At 41.1% G+C, this 19,707-nt stretch overlaps 1 protein-coding gene across 1 annotated transcript; it reads left to right on the forward strand.

Moving 5' to 3' along the window:
• Positions 1–476: 476 nt before the first annotated feature.
• On the forward strand, positions 477–19,136 carry LOC311116802 (P2X purinoceptor 1-like; the record flags this gene model as incomplete). Its single annotated transcript, XM_084191840.1, has 10 exons — positions 477–545; positions 1,633–1,723; positions 3,566–3,646; positions 10,161–10,302; positions 10,655–10,800; positions 11,271–11,361; positions 11,482–11,547; positions 12,041–12,136; positions 18,860–18,901; positions 19,095–19,136. Exons 2-10 carry the CDS (start codon positions 1,638–1,640, stop codon positions 19,134–19,136), a joined length of 792 nt encoding a protein of 263 aa, XP_084047966.1. The 5' UTR covers positions 477–545; positions 1,633–1,637.
• Positions 19,137–19,707: the final 571 nt, after the last annotated feature.

Below are 19,707 nucleotides of genomic sequence, written 5' to 3' on the forward strand. Positions count from 1 at the left end.
GAAATTTGTCAATCAGTGTTGCTTCCTAAGTGGACAGTTTGATTTAACAGAAGTGTGATTGACTTGGAGTTACATTGTGTTGTTTAAGTGTTCCCTTTATTTTTTTGAGCAGTGTATTTCTTGGATTCTCTGTATCTTTTTGATATTAATCTATTTTCATAAATACTAAAGGTAAATGCAAAGTCCATCATATCAGCTCATCTACTTTCATTGTGAGATACTGTCAATGACGCATGTAGAGAGGAACAATTCTAATACATTTGCTTATTAGATTATTATTCAGGAAAAAGTGGTCTAAACAAATGATGTTTTTTATCATGTATTGGGACTCCTTTTCATCTTTCTACTGTATATAGTGGTATTCTATTACAAACATAAACACTGACTCAGACACGCATGCACACACACACACACACACACACACACACACACACACAGTTACCCACTGACTCTAGCTCCTTCTGTGTTTCAGCTCGCAGAACCCAGCTATCTCTGCAACTCCGACTCAGACTGTGCAAGAGGGATAATAGAACGTACAGGACATGGTAAAGTCCTGACGGCATGGCAGTGTGGTAGTGTGATAGTCACACTCACTTACTCAGTGTTTCTCAACCTCTGGTCTGTGGACCAGCGCTGGTTCATGGCACATTGCTGGCCGGTCCTGGCCGGTCCCTGAGATGGTTAACTAATATAGTCAGTTCTACAGTGCTAGTTTTTTTTGTTGAGCAAGTGGTCCCCCAAAGGAGAAAGAATGCTGTCACTTTCTGAGGGAGAGTATTTACAAGGTGCTGTGGTACTGACAAAGCAGCCTCTTATTTCAGCTAATATACAGTACACTCCGTTAGCATCACAACCCTGGCTAAACACAGAGCCACTAAGATAAACATTTTGACTAGTCAGGAATTTCCCTGCCCAAAGTCATGCATGACAAAAAAGTAAGCTTGATTACAGATCAACAACTTTCCATGTTCTTAGCAACATGGCGCAGGGTGGTTGAGCGCCTTGGCTCATCATTCTATTAAAGTATGTAAACAGAGTCCCCACACACATATTATGCATACATGCACACAACCATTAAGTCACAGACAAATGCAATAGACACAAGCCATAAGCACAGTCAGAGACATAGGCAGGCAGATTATCAGACAAACAGGGAGTAGTAGGAGCAAATCTAATAAGCCTATACAGTAGAATTATAAACCGATATAACGTAGGAAGTTGAAAGGGTTGGCTGTGTAATTTGTAACGGCCCCAATATGTCCATGGTTATATTCAAATCCTTTCAACCTCTCAGAACCACATCAGCTTCAAGGTTTTTCATGCAGAAGGAAATTATATTTATAAGATCAGAGAGATATGGAAGAGATATCTCAGCACTCTCTTTTGCTCACTTAACAGTTTCCCTTGGTATTCTGAATTGAGATACATTTTAGATTTTAAGAAGTAGAGAGAAAAAAAAGTTTGGATAAGTGGAGCATCGAAACAATCATTTCTATTTCTGTGAAGTGGACGCCATTGCATCCTCATCTGTGGGCTCATACTCATGCATACTCCATGTTGAAAAGCTATATCCCTCATGTGTCTTTTCTCCATGTCTATGTCTCGCTGCCCCCCTCCATCCCCCACCCCAAGGACATATGACGGGGAAGTGTGTGGGGAACACAACCAAGACGTGTGAGGTTGTAGCCTGGTGCCCTGTGGAAGATGACCGCGTCATCCCAGAGTATGTAGGATCACTGAAAATGATGTTAACACTTTACATAAAGCCTGTAGCTATAATATTGTATTACTTGTTATAGATTCTATGTACTGAATGGTACTTTGAACTGAACCAAGTGAATTGTACAGTGCTATGAAAAAGTATTTGCCCCCTTTCTAATTTTCTCTACTTTTGCATATTTGTGATACTGAATGTTATCAGATCTTCAACCAAAACCTAATATTAGATAAAGGGAACATAAGTGAACAAATAACACAACAATTACATATTTATTTCATTTATTTCATAAACAAAGTTATGCAACACCCAATTCCCCTGTGTGAAAAAGTAATTGCCCCCTTACACTCAATAACTGGTTGTGCCACCTTTAGCTGCAATGACTCCAACCAAATGCTTCCTGTAGTTGTTGATCAGTCTCTCACGTCGCTGTGGAGGAATTTTGGCCCACTCTTCCATGCAGAACTGCTTTAACTCAGTGACGTGTGGGTTTTCAAGCATGAACTGCTCGTTTCAAGTCCTGCCACAACATCTCAATTGGGATTAGGTCTGGACTTTGACTAGGCCATTCCAAAACTTCCAATTTGTTGCTTTTTAGCAATTTTCATGTAGACTTGATTGTGTGTTTTGGATCATTGTCTTGCTGCATGACCCAGCTGCGCTTCAGCTTCAGCTCACAGACGGATGGTCTGACATTCTCCTGTAGAATTCTCTGATACAGAGCAGAATTCATGGTTCCTTCTATTAAGGCAAGTCGTCCAGGTCCTGAGGCAGCAAAGCATCCCCAACCATCACACTGATGTTCTTACTGTGGAATGCAGAGTTTGGTTTTCGCCAGGCATTACTGGAACCATGTCAACCAAAAAGTTATACTTTTGAATCATCTGTCCATAGAACGTTCTTCCAAGAGTCTTGATGATCATCCAGGTGCTTTTTGGCAAACTTGAGTCAACATTTTGGACGAGATGGGTCTCATTATGCCTGGTGAAAACCAAACACTGCATTCCACAGTAAGAACATCATACCAAAGGTCAAGCATGGTGGTGGTGGTGTAATGGTTTGGGGATGCTTTGCTGCCTCAGGACGTGGACGACTTGCCTTAATAGAAGGAACCATGAATTCTGCTCTGTATCAGAGAATTCTACAGGAGAATGTCAGACCATCCGTCTGTGAGCTGAAGCTGAAGCGCAGCTGGGTCATGCAGCAAGACAATGATCCAAAACACACAATCAAGTCTACATGAAAATTGCTAAAAAGCAACAAATTGGAAGTTTTGGAATGGCCTAGTCAAAGTCCAGACCTAATCCCAATTGAGATGTTGTGGCAGGACTTGAAACGAGCAGTTCATGCTTGAAAACCCACACGTCACTGAGTTAAAGCAGTTCTGCATGGAAGAGTGGGCCAAAATTCCTCCACAGCGACGTGAGAGACTGATCACCAACTACAGGAAGCATTTGGTTGGAGCCATTGCAGCTAAAGGTGGCACAACCAGTTATTGAGTGTAAGGGGGCAATTACTTTTTCACACAGGGGAATTGGGTGTTGCATAACTTTGTTTATGAAATAAATGAAATAAATATGTAATTGTTGTGTTATTTGTTCACTTATGTTCCCTTTATCTAATATTAGGTTTTGGTTGAAGATCTGATAACATTCAGTATCACAAATATGCAAAAGTAGAGAAAATTAGAAAGGGGGCAAATACTTTTCACAGCACTGTAAGCTATTTCATGAAAGGAAAATGGTCTCCATCCATTTTTTATGATGACCTCTCTGTATGTTTATGTGTGTTTGATGTGTTTATGCTTTGTTTGTCTTCATTTTCTATGTTCTACTGTTTTCCGTGCAGTCCCGCACTCTTGATGTCGGCAGAGAACTACACACTGTTCATCAAAAACTCTGTCACCTTTGCAGCATATGGTGTTAAGAGGTGAGTGACCCCTTTTTGATACTGTGTATATATTTTCATAAACTTCTATTAGTATGAGGAAAGTAACTATGGTCTAGTCTGTTACACTCATAAAAGCATTAAAAAGTTGGTTCTTCTCCTGAGATATTTAATATTTGCACATGATGCAGGTGGTGTCTGTTCTCTCATCCTACATGATCCTGCCTTACAATATACAGCCCAATTACCATAGCAACAACATAAAGACGGTTCTCCCGTTTTGCTCCCCTGAGAGTTGCTGAGGTCAGGAGCTCAGGTCAGAGCAGGAGCAGGGCATAACTCTCCTAGGACCACGAGAGGCAAGTGAACATGAGAAGAGCCAGACTCTCTATAGGTTAATATCATATAGGCATTTCCATCAAAAAGGACCACCCTGCATCCCACTGCTGGCTTGCCTCTGAAGCTATTTTATTTTTTATCTTATTTAACCTTTATGTAACTAGGCAAGTCAGTTAAGAACAAATTCTTATTTACAATGACGGCCTACCCAGCTAAGCTGGGTTGGTCCTGGTCAGTCCCTGGATGGGAGACCAGATGCTGCTGGAAGTGGTGTTGGAGGGCCAGTAGGAGGCACTCTTTCCTCTGGTCTAAAATAATATCCCAACGCCCCAGGGCAGTGATTGGGGACATTGCCCTGTGTAAGGTACTGTCTTTCGGATGGGATGTTAAATGGGTGTCCTGACTCTCTGTGGTCACCAAAGATCCCATGGCACTTATTGTAAGAGTAGGGGTGTTAACCCCGGTTTCCTAGCTAAATTCCTAATCATCCCCAGCTTTTAATTGGCTCATTCATCCTCCTCTTCCTGTAACTATTCTCCAGGTTGTTGCTGTAAATTAAAATGTGTTGTCAGTCAACTTTCCTGGTAAAATAAGGATTAAAAAATGTGCACAAACATGTGAAGTTCATAGGGGCATATAAAATTGGGTGTCAAATGAAAGCTAAGAGACTATATTTTGGGGATATGAAGGCATAGATACATTTTGGAAAAAGGGTCTTAGAAAACATATACCAGAAAAAAAGCCTTAAAAGGTATCAGAAATACATCAAAACACAATAATGTTGATGTAAAGATTCCTGCCAACTAATATCAACACATATTTCGTTTGGGAGAAATTGTTTACCTTCTGTAAGTTTAAGAAATATTACCCTGTGCCTTGTAATTCCGTTACCGAAATCATAATAGTCACAAACCACAGTTGGGCCACCTGCTACTTTCCTCCCTTCAGCTGGCATACTGTTATGTTCAGCTTATAACTGTTTTATTTCTCTTTCTGTTGTCTGGTGGTCAAACCAAGAGTGTTAAAACAGTCTGAGTCTGGACAACGCCTCCCTCTCTGCCCTTTTCTCTCACTCTCCAGTTAATGTCACCTCTGCCAGCTCTTACTGACACCTACCCATGAGCCCCCTGTAACCAACATCCTCACCCACTGAGCACCGACCAACACTGGACGTCCATGGACGTTGAAAAGTAGTTGAAATTTGGTCAGTCCACCCTGGCCTTGATGTTAATGTCCACAGACGGACCGGACTGGACCAAATCTGAAGCTATCATAGATGTATGTTTCACAAGTTTGGATAGTACAATACAGTGAGTAGGCACAGTAGAGTACAGTACGATACAATACAGTACAGTACAGTACAGTAAAGAAAAGTAGAGTATAGTACAGTACAGTAGAGTACAGTATATTGTACTGTACTCTACTGTACTGAACTATACTCTACTTTACTGTACTGAACTCTAATAATATAATAATAATAATAATATGCCATTTAGCTGACGCTTTTATCCAAAGCGACTTACAGTCATGCGTGCATACATTTTTTTTGTGTATGGGTGGTCCCGGGGATCGAACCCACTACCATGGCGTTACAAGCGCCGTGCTCTACCAGCTGAGCTACAGAGGACCACTCTACCAGCTGAGCTACAGAGGACCATACTCTACTGTACTGTACTCTACTGTACTCTACTCTGCTGTGGTGTACTGTACTGCACTCCAATGTTCTCTGCTGTGCTGCGCTGTGATGTCCAAACTTGTGAAACATGAGGAGAATGACATTCATATCCATAATTAGGCATTTCTACGTAGTACAGATCAAGGACCCATGATGTAATTATGTTACCGTAATTCTATTTCCGGGTGTAAATCCACTTTACTTACTGTAGTTCAATAACCAAAATAGATGTATTCAAACTCAAGGTGCCATGTCACAGCTGACACGCCATTCTTTCTGCAGACATCTTTGAATCGTAATTTGGAGCAGATATTAAACAGATTTTGTGGAAAATGTGGTCACATAAAAACCTGAGGGCGATTTTACCGTAATTCCGTTACAAAAGTTTGCCTCTGCACAGTTCTTCCACTAAATTAGTTTTTGTACATTTTCAGTGTACATTTTTAAAAGTAGTCCTTGTGCATAGAGTTGTATGGTTTGTTAAACTTTGAAATCAATGGTTTTTATTTGGCATACATTTTAAAGTACTGTGGAATAGCCCATACAGAGATGTACACTAGGCTTTCCGCTGAGTTTAGCTTTCTGAAGATACACTACATGGCCAAAACATCTCATTCCAAAATCATGGGCATTAATATGGAGTTGGTCCCCCCTTTGCAATTCTGGGAAGGCTTTCCACTAGATGTTTGAACATTGCTTTGGGGACTTGCTTCCATTCAGCCACAAGAGCATTAGTGAGGTCGAGCACTGATGTTGGGAAATTAGGCATGGCTCGCAGTCGGCGTTCCAATTCATCCTAAAGGTGTATGATGGGGTTGAGGTCAGGGCTCTGTGCAGGCAAGTTCTTCCACACCGACCTCGACAAACCATTTCTGTATGGACCTCGCTTTGTGCATGGTGACCTTCCCCCAAACTGTTGCTACAAAGTTGGAAGGACAGAATCGTCTAGAATGTAATTGTATGCTGTAGTGTTAAGATTTCCCTTCACTGGAACTAAGCGGCCTAGCCCGAACCATGTAAAACAGCCCCAGACCATTATTGACGAACTGACTTGTTGGAAAGGTGTCATCCTATGACAGTGCCATGTTGAAAGTCACTGAGTGCTTCAGTAAGGCCATTCTACTGCCAATGTTTGTCTATGGAGATTGCATGGCTGTGTGCTCGATTTTATACACCTGTCAGCAACAGGTGTGGCTGAAATAGCCGAATCCACTAATTTGAAGGGGTGTCCACATACTTTTGTATATATAGTGTACTGTAAATGATCAGGATAGTAATGGCCTGTTGAAAACACATGCGACACAACCACAGATGAATAATGCTACTTTAGAGATAATGCCCGAGAAGCCAGTGTTTGGAGGATATATTGGCATGGGTGTTGTTAGGCCCTCGACTTCATCTCGGGCCGGCAAACCGTGTCAATATATCCTCGAAACACTGGCTTCGAGGGTATTATCACTTTTATACAACGGGTTCCCAACATATTCAAATAATGACTTACATATTTTAATTAAAAACTTTATTTTGATGAATTTAGTCATACTATTTCATCCTTCCACAAGATATAGTCCCGAAAACAAATCTAGGGTTACTACCCAAGTCTATCGTTCAGTTGCCAGAGACGCGGCCCAGTCGTGAATTTTTTTTGTTCTGTATCTATGCAACGTTGTTATCCCTTGCTTGCTAGTTAGCCAACTACGGTTAACTTACAGTCATGTCTAAGAATAACAATAAAGTAGCTGCATTTGCATTTGTTTAAGCTGTTTTCTAGTGACAATTTACAGTATTTGGATACATCCATAACAATGAGCTAATGATTTCACCTGGCATTGAAAATGCGCTCTCTCATCAGGACACTGTTGTTCAGAGGAGCTAGCCAACAACACAGCTAACACAATCACTTCAAACTGAAGCTGGAAAGACTGCAAACTAGCTGCACTCATTTAGTTTTACCTGTTTTCTATTGAGATTTCTTTGTATACAGTGGGGGAAAAAAGTATTTAGTCAGCCACCAATTGTGCAAGTTCTCCCACTTAAAAAGATGAGAGAGGCCTGTAATTTTCATCATAGGTACACGTCAACTATGACAGACAAATTGAGGAAAAAAAATCCAGAAAATCACATTGTAGGATTTTTTATGAATTTATTTGCAAATTATGGTGGAAAATAAGTATTTGGTCACCTACAAACAAGCAAGATTTCTGGCTCTCACAGACCTGTAACTTCTTCTTTAAGAGGCTCCTCTGTCCTCCACTCGTTACCTGTATTAATGGCACCTGTTTGAACTTGTTATCAGTATAAAAGACACCTGTCCACAACCTCAAACAGTCACACTCCAAACTCCACTATGGCCAAGACCAAAGAGCTGTCAAAGGACACCAGAAACTAAATTGTAGACCTGCACCAGGCTGGGAAGACTGAATCTGCAATAGGTAAGCAGCTTGGTTTGAAGAAATCAACTGTGGGAGCAATTATTAGGAAATGGAAGACATACAAGACCACTGATAATCTCCCTCGATCTGGGGCTCCACGCAAGATCTCACCCCGTGGGGTCAAAATGATCACAAGAACGGTGAGCAAAAATCCCAGAACCACACGGGGGGACCTAGTGAATGACCTGCAGAGAGCTGGGACCAAAGTAACAAAGCCTACCATCAGTAACATACTACGCCGCCAGGGACTCAAATCCTGCAGTGCCAGACGTGTCCCCCTGCTTAAGCCAGTACATGTCCAGGCCCGTCTGAAGTTTGCTAGAGTGCATTTGGATGATCCAGAAGAGGATTGGGAGAATGTCATATGGTCAGATGAAACCAAAATATAACTTTTTGGTAAAAACTCAACTCGTCGTGTTTGGAGGACAAAGAATGCTAAGTTGCATCCAAAGAACACCATACCTACTGTGAAGCATGGGGGTGGAAACATCATGCTTTGGGGCTGTTTTTCTGCAAAGGGACCAGGACGACTGATCCGTGTAAAGGAAAGAATGAATGGGGCCATGTATCGTGAGATTTTGAGTGAAAACCTCCTTCCATCAGCAAGGGCATTGAAGATGAAACATGGCTGGGTCTTTCAGCATGACAAAGATCCCAAACACACCGCCCGGGCAACGAAGGAGTGGCTTCGTAAGAAGCATTTCAAGGTCCTGGAGTGGCCTAGCCAGTCTCCAGATCTCAACCCCATAGAAAATCTTTGGAGGGAGTTGAAAGTCCGTGTTGCCCAGCGACAGCCCCAAAACATCACTGCTCTAGAGGAGATCTGCATGGAGGAATGGGCCAAAATACCAGCAACAGTGTGTGAAAACCTTGTGAAGACTTACAGAAAACATTTGACCTGTGTCATTGCCAACAAAGGGTATATAACAAAGTATTGAGAAACTTTTGTTATTGACCAAATACTTATTTTCCACCATAATTTGCAAATAAATTCATTAAAAATCCTACAATGTGATTTTCTGGATTTCTTTTCCTCATTTTGTCTGTCATAGTTGACGTGTACCTATGATGAAAATGACAGGCCTCTCTCATCTTTTTAAGTGGGAGAACTTGCACAATTGGTGGCTGACTAAATACTTTTTTTCCCCACTGTATATCCATAAAAATGCTGGGTCATGATTTTGACTGCTTGAGAAACGCTGCCTGCCTGTCTGTCTCATCCCGACTCCCGACATGTTCATTACTATGGGACAGCAGAGATTGAATTACAATACTGAAACAATGTTACAATGTTGCAAATGTCAGAGAGACAGACAGCAAGGTTTATACAAATCTCCGCTATTGAAAACCAATTGCTAGTCTAAAAGAAATGTGAGATAATGTCTAGATGCTTTTTACAGTGGAGATCAAGTTTATAAATTCTCTGACTGGGCTGATGAGACAGTGGATTTCGCAGTGAGTTGGAACAGAGTAAATAGGCATTTCAACGTCATAGCTTTAGCGGGTGGTAACTTGTGGTACAGACGCCTGCTGGAATGTGGTTTTAACCAATCAGCGTCAAGGATTAGACTCACCCGTTGTATAAATGTATTACATCACACATATATTGTGTATGTAATGCTTTGAATATGGATGACGATGGTATGTGACAGCTAATGCATAAGTAGTGATAGGAGTTATATAATTTGGAGGCGAAAGGAACGCACACCTATTTAGGCAAGGTGCTGGCTAACGGAGTAGAACACTTGAAAAAGAAAAGGAGAGCCACACACTCTAGGAGCTCAGATGCAATAATTTAATAACCTTATAACCAACGTTTCGACAGACAAGCTGTCTTCATCAGGGTATAATGACAAACACTGCGGGTCACTAGTTTATATAGTGTCGAAGGACACTATTAGGTTATAAAATTATTGCATCTGAGCTCCTAGAGTGTGAGGCTATCCTTTTCTTTTCCCGGAGTTATATAATTACCAGATCCATTAATGCTTAGGCAAGTAGTATCCCAAATGTGATATTGATTCAAATATCTATGTAGTTAAATAACCAGTACAGTAAGATATAAACTTGCCATCTTTTTAACAATGATCTCTTCCCAATCCCTTCCCAGGAGTAACCTCGTAGAAGGTATCGACAATCAGTACATCAAGAGTTGTGTGTATGACCCGAAGACGTCCCCACTGTGTCCCATTTTCAGACTGGGTGACTTGGTACAGATGTCTGGCTTCAACTTCTCCACCATAGCCAGAGTGGTGAGCAATATGTTCTTATATTTATGAGTGAAGGAGGTTTACAAGTACCTGTCAATCCGTGGATGGCTGTGTGTTCGGTGTTGGTGATCGTGGTGTTGGTGTTTATTGTGGAGACATTGATCGATGGTGGTGTTATTAGTAACGAGGTATGCTCTGACGAAGGTCATTACCGAGGGAAAGATTAGTAAAAACACAGAAATTACTTCTGATTTAAGTGTCTGGAGACTCCTTTTTCACTTTGGTGTTATTGGTACCTCAATTGATTGGCAATGTTGATGGTATGGTACTGTGTTGTTTGGGGTTAGTTGTACCCTCATTGACTGGATGTATTTTATTGATTGTTATGTGACAGGGCGGGGCTATTGGTATCGTCATTGACTGGACCTGTAACCTGGACTATGACCAGTCAGAGTGTAAACCGATCTACTCCTTCCACGGTCTCTATGGAAATCCCAAAGAGACAGACATGGCTAGAACATCTGTTGGATACAACTTCCGGTAAATAAAACATCTGTGGCCTGTGCGGTCTTGTGGTTAGTGCAGCACAACTGTATACCATATTCGGCGTGGGTTTGAATCATACTCACTGCCTTTCTGACTCGCAATCTCTCCTACATTTCCTGTCTCATCTTCACAGTCCTATCTCAATAAATCATAAAAAAAAACATCTGCAACAATACTGAAGTATTTATTGACCATTCTGGTAAGGGCCCCTTTCTTATTGTAAATCGAAAAGCCTGCTCTGAATTTTGAATAAGTGAAAGAAAACACTTAGAAAGGGGTCTTGTTAGCCATGCGACTAAGAAGAGTACGCAGTATACGACTAAGAAGAGTACACTGTATTCATTATACAGCGTACTCTTAGTTGCATGGCTAGGGTCATGTAGAAGGCAGAAGAGAGAGACATACAGATCTGATTAAAGCACAAGCCTAGAGGCTGAAAAGTTTGTTTACATTTTGTGCTTTAGGTATGCAAAGCATTATATGGAGGACAAACAGGATAAAAGAACACTTCTGAAAGTGTTTGGGATTCGATTTGACATCATTGTTCGTTCAGTGGTAAGTTCATGAAGTTCATGATTGCTATCCTTGTAATGTTCCAGCCAGTGTTTCTGAATTCCTCCCTTGCAACGGTAGATGAAAACGATGAAAATTGTTGTTCGTATTGTTATTTCCCAGGCCAGAAAATTTGATATCATTCCAACACTAACAGCTATAGGCTCTGGCGTTGGAATCTTTGGAGTGGTGAGTCTTGCAATACTACACATCCTATCTGATAATTCAAAGCATACAGAATCTCAAGTAGCCTACTGTATATCTCTTAAACAGCTTGTATCGTGTAGACTAAACAAATATCTTTGACTATTAAATCATGTGACAGAGGTAGTTATGATCACATAATTAAATGTACACTGAGTGTACAAAACATTAGGAACACCTTCCTATTGTTGAGTTGCATCCCCATTTGCCTTCAGAACAGCCTCAATTCGCCGTCTGAACGGCACACATACACAATCCATGTCTCAATTGTCTCAAGGCATAACATTATTATTTAACCTGTCTTCTCCCCTTCATCAACACTGATTGAAGTGCATTTAATAAGGGATCATAGCTTTCACCTGGATTCACCTGGTCATTCTATGTAATGGAAAGAGCAGGTGTTCCTAATGTTTTGTACACTCAGTGTATATTGTATCTCTATGGTTATGATACTAATAATTGTGTTGTGTTTCCGAAGGCGACTGTAGTATGTGATCTGATCCTTCTGTATCTGCTACCAAAGAGGGAGTACTACAACAACATGAAATTCAAGGTCACAGAAACAGTAGAGCAGGTGAGTTTGCGTTTCTAACTATTGTGCAACGTTGATCCTCAGTCATTCAGTTTAAACACAAGATGGCAGCATAGATGCATTCTATAAATAGTTGTATAGAAAACTAGGCAGACAGACCCTCAACAGTATACATAGTAATTTACCCAACAGTTTATGTGTTTTCTCTAAGAAATACATGGTGTAATTGTCTCCTTCTTTGGGAAGGCTACTAGGTCCCACTTTACTTGCATAGTCCCTAAGAGATTATCTGTACATGCTCAAACTATCAGCAAACTATGGGAGAATCTCAATTGGATTGGCTCGATTACTTGCGTCCTCTCCTCCGTGGAAACAAATGTGCTTGTATAATATGAGGCTCTCTTTCTCCACTAGCGTGTCATCAGGCAAATAATGTTTACAGAGGAGAAATCGTTCTTCAATTGTGGTGGCATTTGCATCCGTCTCCTTTTTGTGGCCATCTGTGGCCTCCATTTAAGAAAATCCTCAATTACCAAAAATGTGTCATTGCTGCATTGCTGACGACAATTTTTGTCCGCTCATACAGGAGTTATAAAGGCCGTGTGCATAAATGTTGTAAAAAAGATATAATAATTGTAAAAAAAATAATAAAAAATGGTTTATTTACTTTTGTTTTTAATTCAGATTTATCAGGGGGTGCTGCAGCACCCTCAGCACCCCTACTTCCCTCGGTTAAGAATTGGTGTAACCATCATTGGTGTTACTTCACCTACTGGTGGCACAATGTCATCATAATGGTAAACCATATTTAAAGTAATTTAGCTGCCATATTAGATGATTTAGAATCTAAAATAAATTATCCAAAATGCCATGCCCAAATGCCACCGCAATTCAAGAACGACCAATGTGTATGGTGGTAAAATGAAATGTAATGAGTTGTGATAGACATTCTATAGATAAAAAGATATGCTGATATACAGTGTAGACATTGTTAATGTTGTAAATGGCTATTGTACCTGGAAGCGGCTGATTTTTTATGTAATATCTACATAGGCGTACAGAGGCCCATTATCAGCAACCATCAGTCCTGTGTTCCAATGGCACGTTGTGTTTGCTAATCCAAGTTTATCATTTTAAAAAGCTAATTGATCATTAGAAAACCATTTTGCAATTATGTTAGCACAGCTGAAAACTGTTGTGCTGATTAAAGAAGCAATAAAACGGGCCTTCTTGAGACTAGTTGAGTATCTGGAGCATCAGCAATTGTGGGTTCGATTACAGGCTCAAAATGGCCAGAAACAAATAACTTCCTTCTGAAACTCGTCAGTCTATTCTTGTTCTGAGAAATGAAGGCTATTCCACGTGAGAAATTGCCAAGAAACTGAAGATCTTGTACAACGCTGTGTACTACTCCCTAACCAGAATAGAACGAGTGGGAGGCCCTGGTGCACAACTGAGCAAGAGGACAAATACATTAGAGTGTTTAGTTTGAGAAACAGACGCCTCACAGGTCCTCAACTGGCAGCTTCATTAAATAGCACCCGCAAAACACCAGTCTCAACATCAACAGTGAAGAGGCGACTCCGAGATGCTGACCTTCTAGGCAGAGTTGCAAAGAAAAATCCATATCTCAGACTGGCCAATAAAAAGAAAAGATTAAGAAGGGCAGTCTGAGATATGGCTTTTTCTTTGCAACTCTGCCTAGGAGATCAGCATCCCGGAGTCGCCTCTTCACTGTGTGGTATTGTTGTTGTTACATTAATTGCCATTGCCTTGCACGCCGAAGGGCTCATACTTCTCCTTCATCCGGCAATAAACATGTCAATTTAAGTTTATTTACCCGAGTGCTGTCCTATTTCTGTTTTTTGGATTATACACACACACACACACACACACACACACACACACACACACACACACACACACACGAGGATCCAGCACCCAATTTAAGTTTATATAAGGTGGAGGCGAGCACATTGTTTATCTTTTCATATTGTATGATGGCCTAAACCGTGTACAATTGGCAGCTAAAGGATTTAGAGCAGAATGCAGAGAGAGGCCTATATACCAATGCAAGTAACTTCTACTGGCAACTAGATAGAAATAGCCTACAAAAGTCAACATATAAAAACATTGCAATATCCTGATAAAAATAAAGAACTAAAGAAAAATCACATTCATCTCTCTACTCCGACTGTCTGCAATGAACTTGAAACATTGTATCAACTAGGCCCTCAGTTTCCATGCTAGTGAGCTCCGGACAGATAATGGATAAGAAGTAACCAGATATTTTATGACATTTCCACTGGATCAGAGAATAACATTTTTCCCCTTTCACGCCGAGGCTCGGTGGTTATCGAAAGGGAGAGAGCGGGAAAGACCTGTTCTCCGATTAGCACCTGTCTTCATACTTGATGCTAAAGCGGCACACCCTCTTTTTGACATTTTGAGTAGTGAGTCACTGTTGGAAGTAGTCGACCTCTATCCCTTCCTGTGGGGCGTCATTATCTCAAGTGGTTTCCTGTCCTTAGTCTGCACAAATTGTTAAGAAAATCCTAGTATGTGTCCGTCATTTCCTTTCACTAATCCTGTGTTTATAGCTGAGTGCACAGGAGAGGAAAGGAGACAAGAGAAGAGGAGGCCACAGAGATAACAACTGTAGTAGAGAGGTGTGACTGTACCTTGTCGAAGAGGGGCTGGTAGAGGCCAGCGTACCTCCTCTCCAGCTCGTGGACTTCCTCATAGAACTTTGCCTCTATGTGGGCACATTGCACCTGTAGCCTCTTCAGGGCGTAGACTCGCCTCTTCACAGCCTTGGGGAGCAGGCTGGGGAAGAGCGGGACAGGCATTATCATGCACACACATCACAAAATGGTGTCCCTATTCAATATAAAACTCAGCCTGCGTCCCAATTCTTGATCCTTTCTCCAAAGTCTGCAATTATGCACTTATCCCCATAAATGTAAAAGCATTGGATAACTGTAATCATGGGCTAAAGAGGGAACCGTAATCAGTTCTTTCATTTTAAATCCATGTAGCAAAGTGAACAAGAGCACACTTCAGGAGAATTGGGACATAGGGTTTCCAAGATGAGTCCTAAACCTTGTTCTTCCTGTGCAGGCAGACAGTGTTGCAGGCCCAGTGCAGATTGAGTGAAAATACAACATTCCGGAATCCAGAGGCATGCGCGTCTGAAATAAGTATAGTAGCATGAATCTATGAGGGCAATTCCGTGGGAAAGTCAATCTGAGCATGGAAAATAAAGTTAGTCATTTGCAAATGAAACCACTTCATAATTATCTTTGAGGTCTAAATGTTGGATTGCAGGCTTTATTTGACCAGTTAAAATAGAAAATTGCATGAATTTAGGCCGTTACAGAGTATGAGGCCAGGCGCCGTATCAACAAAGTCTCTCAGAGAAGAAAATTGGTTGTAAGTACTGAGAATAGACATTTTCCTATTATTCTTAGGGGTAAAAATCAAAAGCTATGCATGAAGCCTCTTTAGTCATACGAGTCCTACCTAGTCAACAGATATTTAGGAGACCTCATGAGCTGTCCTAACCAGTTAAGCGTTGCCAGCAGGTGTCTTGATAATCCTTTTTTTTTTAAGGCAGCGAGTCAGCGGTTTCTGCGCCATACAGCCAATTAATTGCTTTGGAGATGTTGAAATACTTTATTTCTGAGGCAATGATCAATCCATAAATAAAACTATTTAAGAGGCCTACCTTCAAACTCAGTGCGTCTTTGCTTGACATCATGGGAAAATCAAAATAAATCAGCCAAGACCTCAGAAAAGACATTGTAGACCTCCACAAGTCTGGTTCATCCTTGGGAGCAATTTCCAAACGCCTGAATGTACCACATTCATCTGTACAAACAATAGTACGCAAGTATAAACACCATGGGACCACACAGCTGTCATACCGCTCAGGAAGGAGACGCATTCTGTCTCCTAGAGATGAACGCACTTTGGTGCGAAAAGTGCAAATCAATCCCAGAACAACAGCAAAGGACCTTGTGAAAGATGCTGCAGGAAACAGGTACAAAAGTATCTATATCCACAGTAAAACAAGTCCTATATCGACATAACCTGAAAGGCCGCTCAGCAAGGAAGAAGCCACTGCTCCAAAACCGCCATTAAAAAGCCAGACTACGGTTTGCAACTGCACATGGGGACAAAGATTGTACTCTTTGGAGAAATGTCCTCTGGTCTGATGAAACAAAAACAGAACTGTTTGGCCATAATGACCATCGTTATGTTTGGAGGAAAAAGGGGGACGCTTGCAAGCCGAAGAACACCATCCCAACCGTGAAGCACGGGGTGGCAGCATCATGCTGTGGGGGTGCTTTGCTGCAGGAGGGACTGGTGCACTTTGCTGCAGGAGGGACTGGCATCGTGAGGAAGGAAAATTATGTGGATATATTGAAGCAACATCAACAATAAATAATTCTCTCTACTATTATTCTGACATTTCACATTCTTAAAATAAAGTGGTGATCATAACTGACCTAAGACAGGGAATATTTACTAGGATTAAATGTCAGGAATTGTGAAAAACTGGGTTTAAATGTATTTGGCTAAGGTGTATGTAAACTTCCGACTTCAACTGTAAACACAAACTCACTTCCTTGACAACCTTCTTCACAACAGCTCTACTCTGCGAAGTGCAATAATTATGAATGCCCTGACTTCTGCAGATGCCGTATCCCCGTAACTGCTGTACGGCCAATGCAGACATCGGATTGATCATACAGCGCCTTTAACCCTATCTTCATGTCCACATCCAAGCTGTTGCATATCAACAGAGTTGCAGTTGATAGGGAGATTCTCAATAGGGAAAAAGTTTATCCTCTCCTCGACTGCTCCGTCCTCCTCTCCTCTGTGACCCAGAAACCGATAAGTGGTCGCCATATGTGTCACGGTTTCGGCCGAGGCTGCTCCTTCTCCTTGTTCGGGCAGGCTTCGGCGGTCGTCGTCCCCGGAGTACTAGCTGCCATCGTTCGATGTTTCATGTTTGTTTGGTTTTGTCTGTTTGTACACCTGTCCCTTGTTAGTGTTTGATTTTGTTTCCTATTTAGTTATCGTGTGTTGGGTCAGGTGTTATGTGTGATTGTTCTTTGTCAAGCTGTTGCTCTCTGTATTTACTCTCGTGTTTTGTTGTTTTTCGAGAGTCCGCACTGTGTGCGCTATCGTCGTTTTACGCACTGTGTTTATTGTGCGTAATTTGTATTTTGCCTCCCGGTTGGGTTGGCTGTTCGCCTGTTTGGTGCTGCTTTCGTTTACTAAAGTCTGTTCACGAACGCCCGTGTTTCCTGCGCTTGATTTCCACACCGCATCTACACTCAGCTACTGACAATATGTATCAAATCAACGTTTATTCGTCATATGCACAGGATACAGCAGGTGTAAACGGTACAATTAAATGCTTTTGCATGAGAGTGTGATTTTGTTAATAGGTGAACGAAGCAATTTGCTCCTCTCCTCGATTGCCTTCTACACGGCGAAGGATACTCAGGTGTAACCTAACTCAGGTGTTACCTACCGCGGAAGTGTTTTGAAATCCGCCGCACCCCCTTTGAATCCCTCCACATTGTTATGACATTTGGGAGGCGCATGGCGATGCGGTACGGGAGCTCGATTTGGCCTCCACAAGCTCCGTACAGAGCCTCTGGAGAATATACCCGGAGCAAGCATAAATTGGCTTTCAGGGTTAGTGTTAAGGTTGAGGCTAAGGTTAGGGCTAGGGTTAGAGTTAGTGTTGAGCTGTGATATGGCCATTAATCTAAGGTTGGAGTTAGGATTAGTGGATAGTTATTTGAATATTTTGTTGACAATTGAACATCTATAAAGCATCTATTGGGGACTATTCAAATAACATGTTATCCAAATCAGTGTTTATTTCCATCCCAGTTTGAAGTAACAGCATGCATGTGGACAGATTCAAACTCCTACTGTCACTCTTTAGTTAAAGTCTAAATAAGCTGTCCCTAGATAGATATCCCTTCAGATGGTTACCAAGCAACACAGACAGATGATGTTCTGTTCTGACAGAAGTAGAGAAAATGGAGGGCAGATCTTAACCTGCTGTCCTCCTCTTCTCCTACCACTACTCCTACTCAGCTATTCTCTTTAAAGACGCTAAATGAGACCGGAAGACCATTGGTTTTTTTATTGCAGTGCGACAACCTGAAGCTGGGTATAAACACATTCATCTATTACATCCCCGACGTCTATGCAGGACCACAAGTCTCAGCCAATATAATCCTACAAAATAAAGTGAGTGCTTGTAGTGAAAAATTAAGTTAGCTTTCTCTTGGGGCGAGGTTGCTGGTGCATGTTGTGTTCTAACCCTAACCAATTGAGGGTTTTTAGGTTATTTTATGCTCTTTGCACTGTTTTAATTTCGATTCGTTGTTATGTTTTATTGTTGTGTTGTGTTTTGTCTAATGTATGTGTAACTACTGTATATGTATGCTGCTTTTTTGGCCAGGGTTTACTTGAAAAAGAGACTTACATCTCAATGTGACTTCTCTGGTTAAATAAAGGTTACAAAAAAAGTGTTTAAAATGGAATATTACTTACCATAATCTTAATTTAAGACACTTATATTCAACCCTCACATAAAGTAAATATTTTTTAAATATATCTTTGATATATTATATACTTTGTCTGGTTTCTCTTGAGAGTTTTGGGTTTTAAACAAGGGAAACAGGAACTAGTCAGATACAAATGGATCCATCTAAGTCTGAGTCTGTCTTTCAGGAACCTTTAGATGAGTTCAAGTCAGAAAAAGAAGTATCCATGGTAAGCACATTGTGTGTGTGTGTGTGTGTGTGTTTATCTGTGTGTGCACGTGCGCACATGCATGCGTGTTTGTGTGTGTGTGTGTATACAACATTTTGATCACCTTAAACTGTAAATGTTTGTGGTTAAAGCGAGTGAAAGACCAAAAGATATTGTGCTGTAGCATATAATTGATGTCTGCTTGGCCACACAGAAACATTCAGATGAGGTGCAAGTGCATCATGAGGCCCCGTGACTTACTGTAGTCAGTCTGAGGTTTGTGTTGACTGGTGTGGGTCCTTTGGTTTCTGTTGGAAAACTTTACAAAATCCCTCCTCCTTCCCTCCCTTCCTTAAAGGAATAATCCACTCAAAAACTATCTTTTGCTATTTTTCTGTCATTAGTCCACTGTTGACATGGTCCCAAAAATGTTTGCATGTCAGCAGTCAAGCTTTCAAGCTATAGCACTTTTAAGAAGCAAAGTGTAGCATGCCACATCATCATGATGATACTTTTTGCATCATGTAATGCATTTTGCATGATGTGGCATGCTATACTTTGCTTTTTGAAAGTCATTTATCTTGAAAACTGACATGCTAAACATTTTGGGACTGTATCAACAGCTCACTAGGCACAAACTGGTTGAATCAATGTTGTTTCAACATCATTTGTCAACGTATTATGACGTGGAATCTACGTGGAAAATACATTGGATTTGGAAAAAGTTATTAACTGTTGTTGCGTCGTGCCTAAGAACAGCCCTTAGCCGTGATATATTGGCCATATACCACACCCCCTTGGGCCTTATTGCTTAAATATAGCATTCG

Source organism: Coregonus lavaretus (genome assembly GCF_964263955.1).
Source record: "Coregonus lavaretus genome assembly, contig: HAP1_SCAFFOLD_650, whole genome shotgun sequence".
NCBI classification, from domain to species: Eukaryota; Metazoa; Chordata; class Actinopteri; order Salmoniformes; family Salmonidae; genus Coregonus; species Coregonus lavaretus.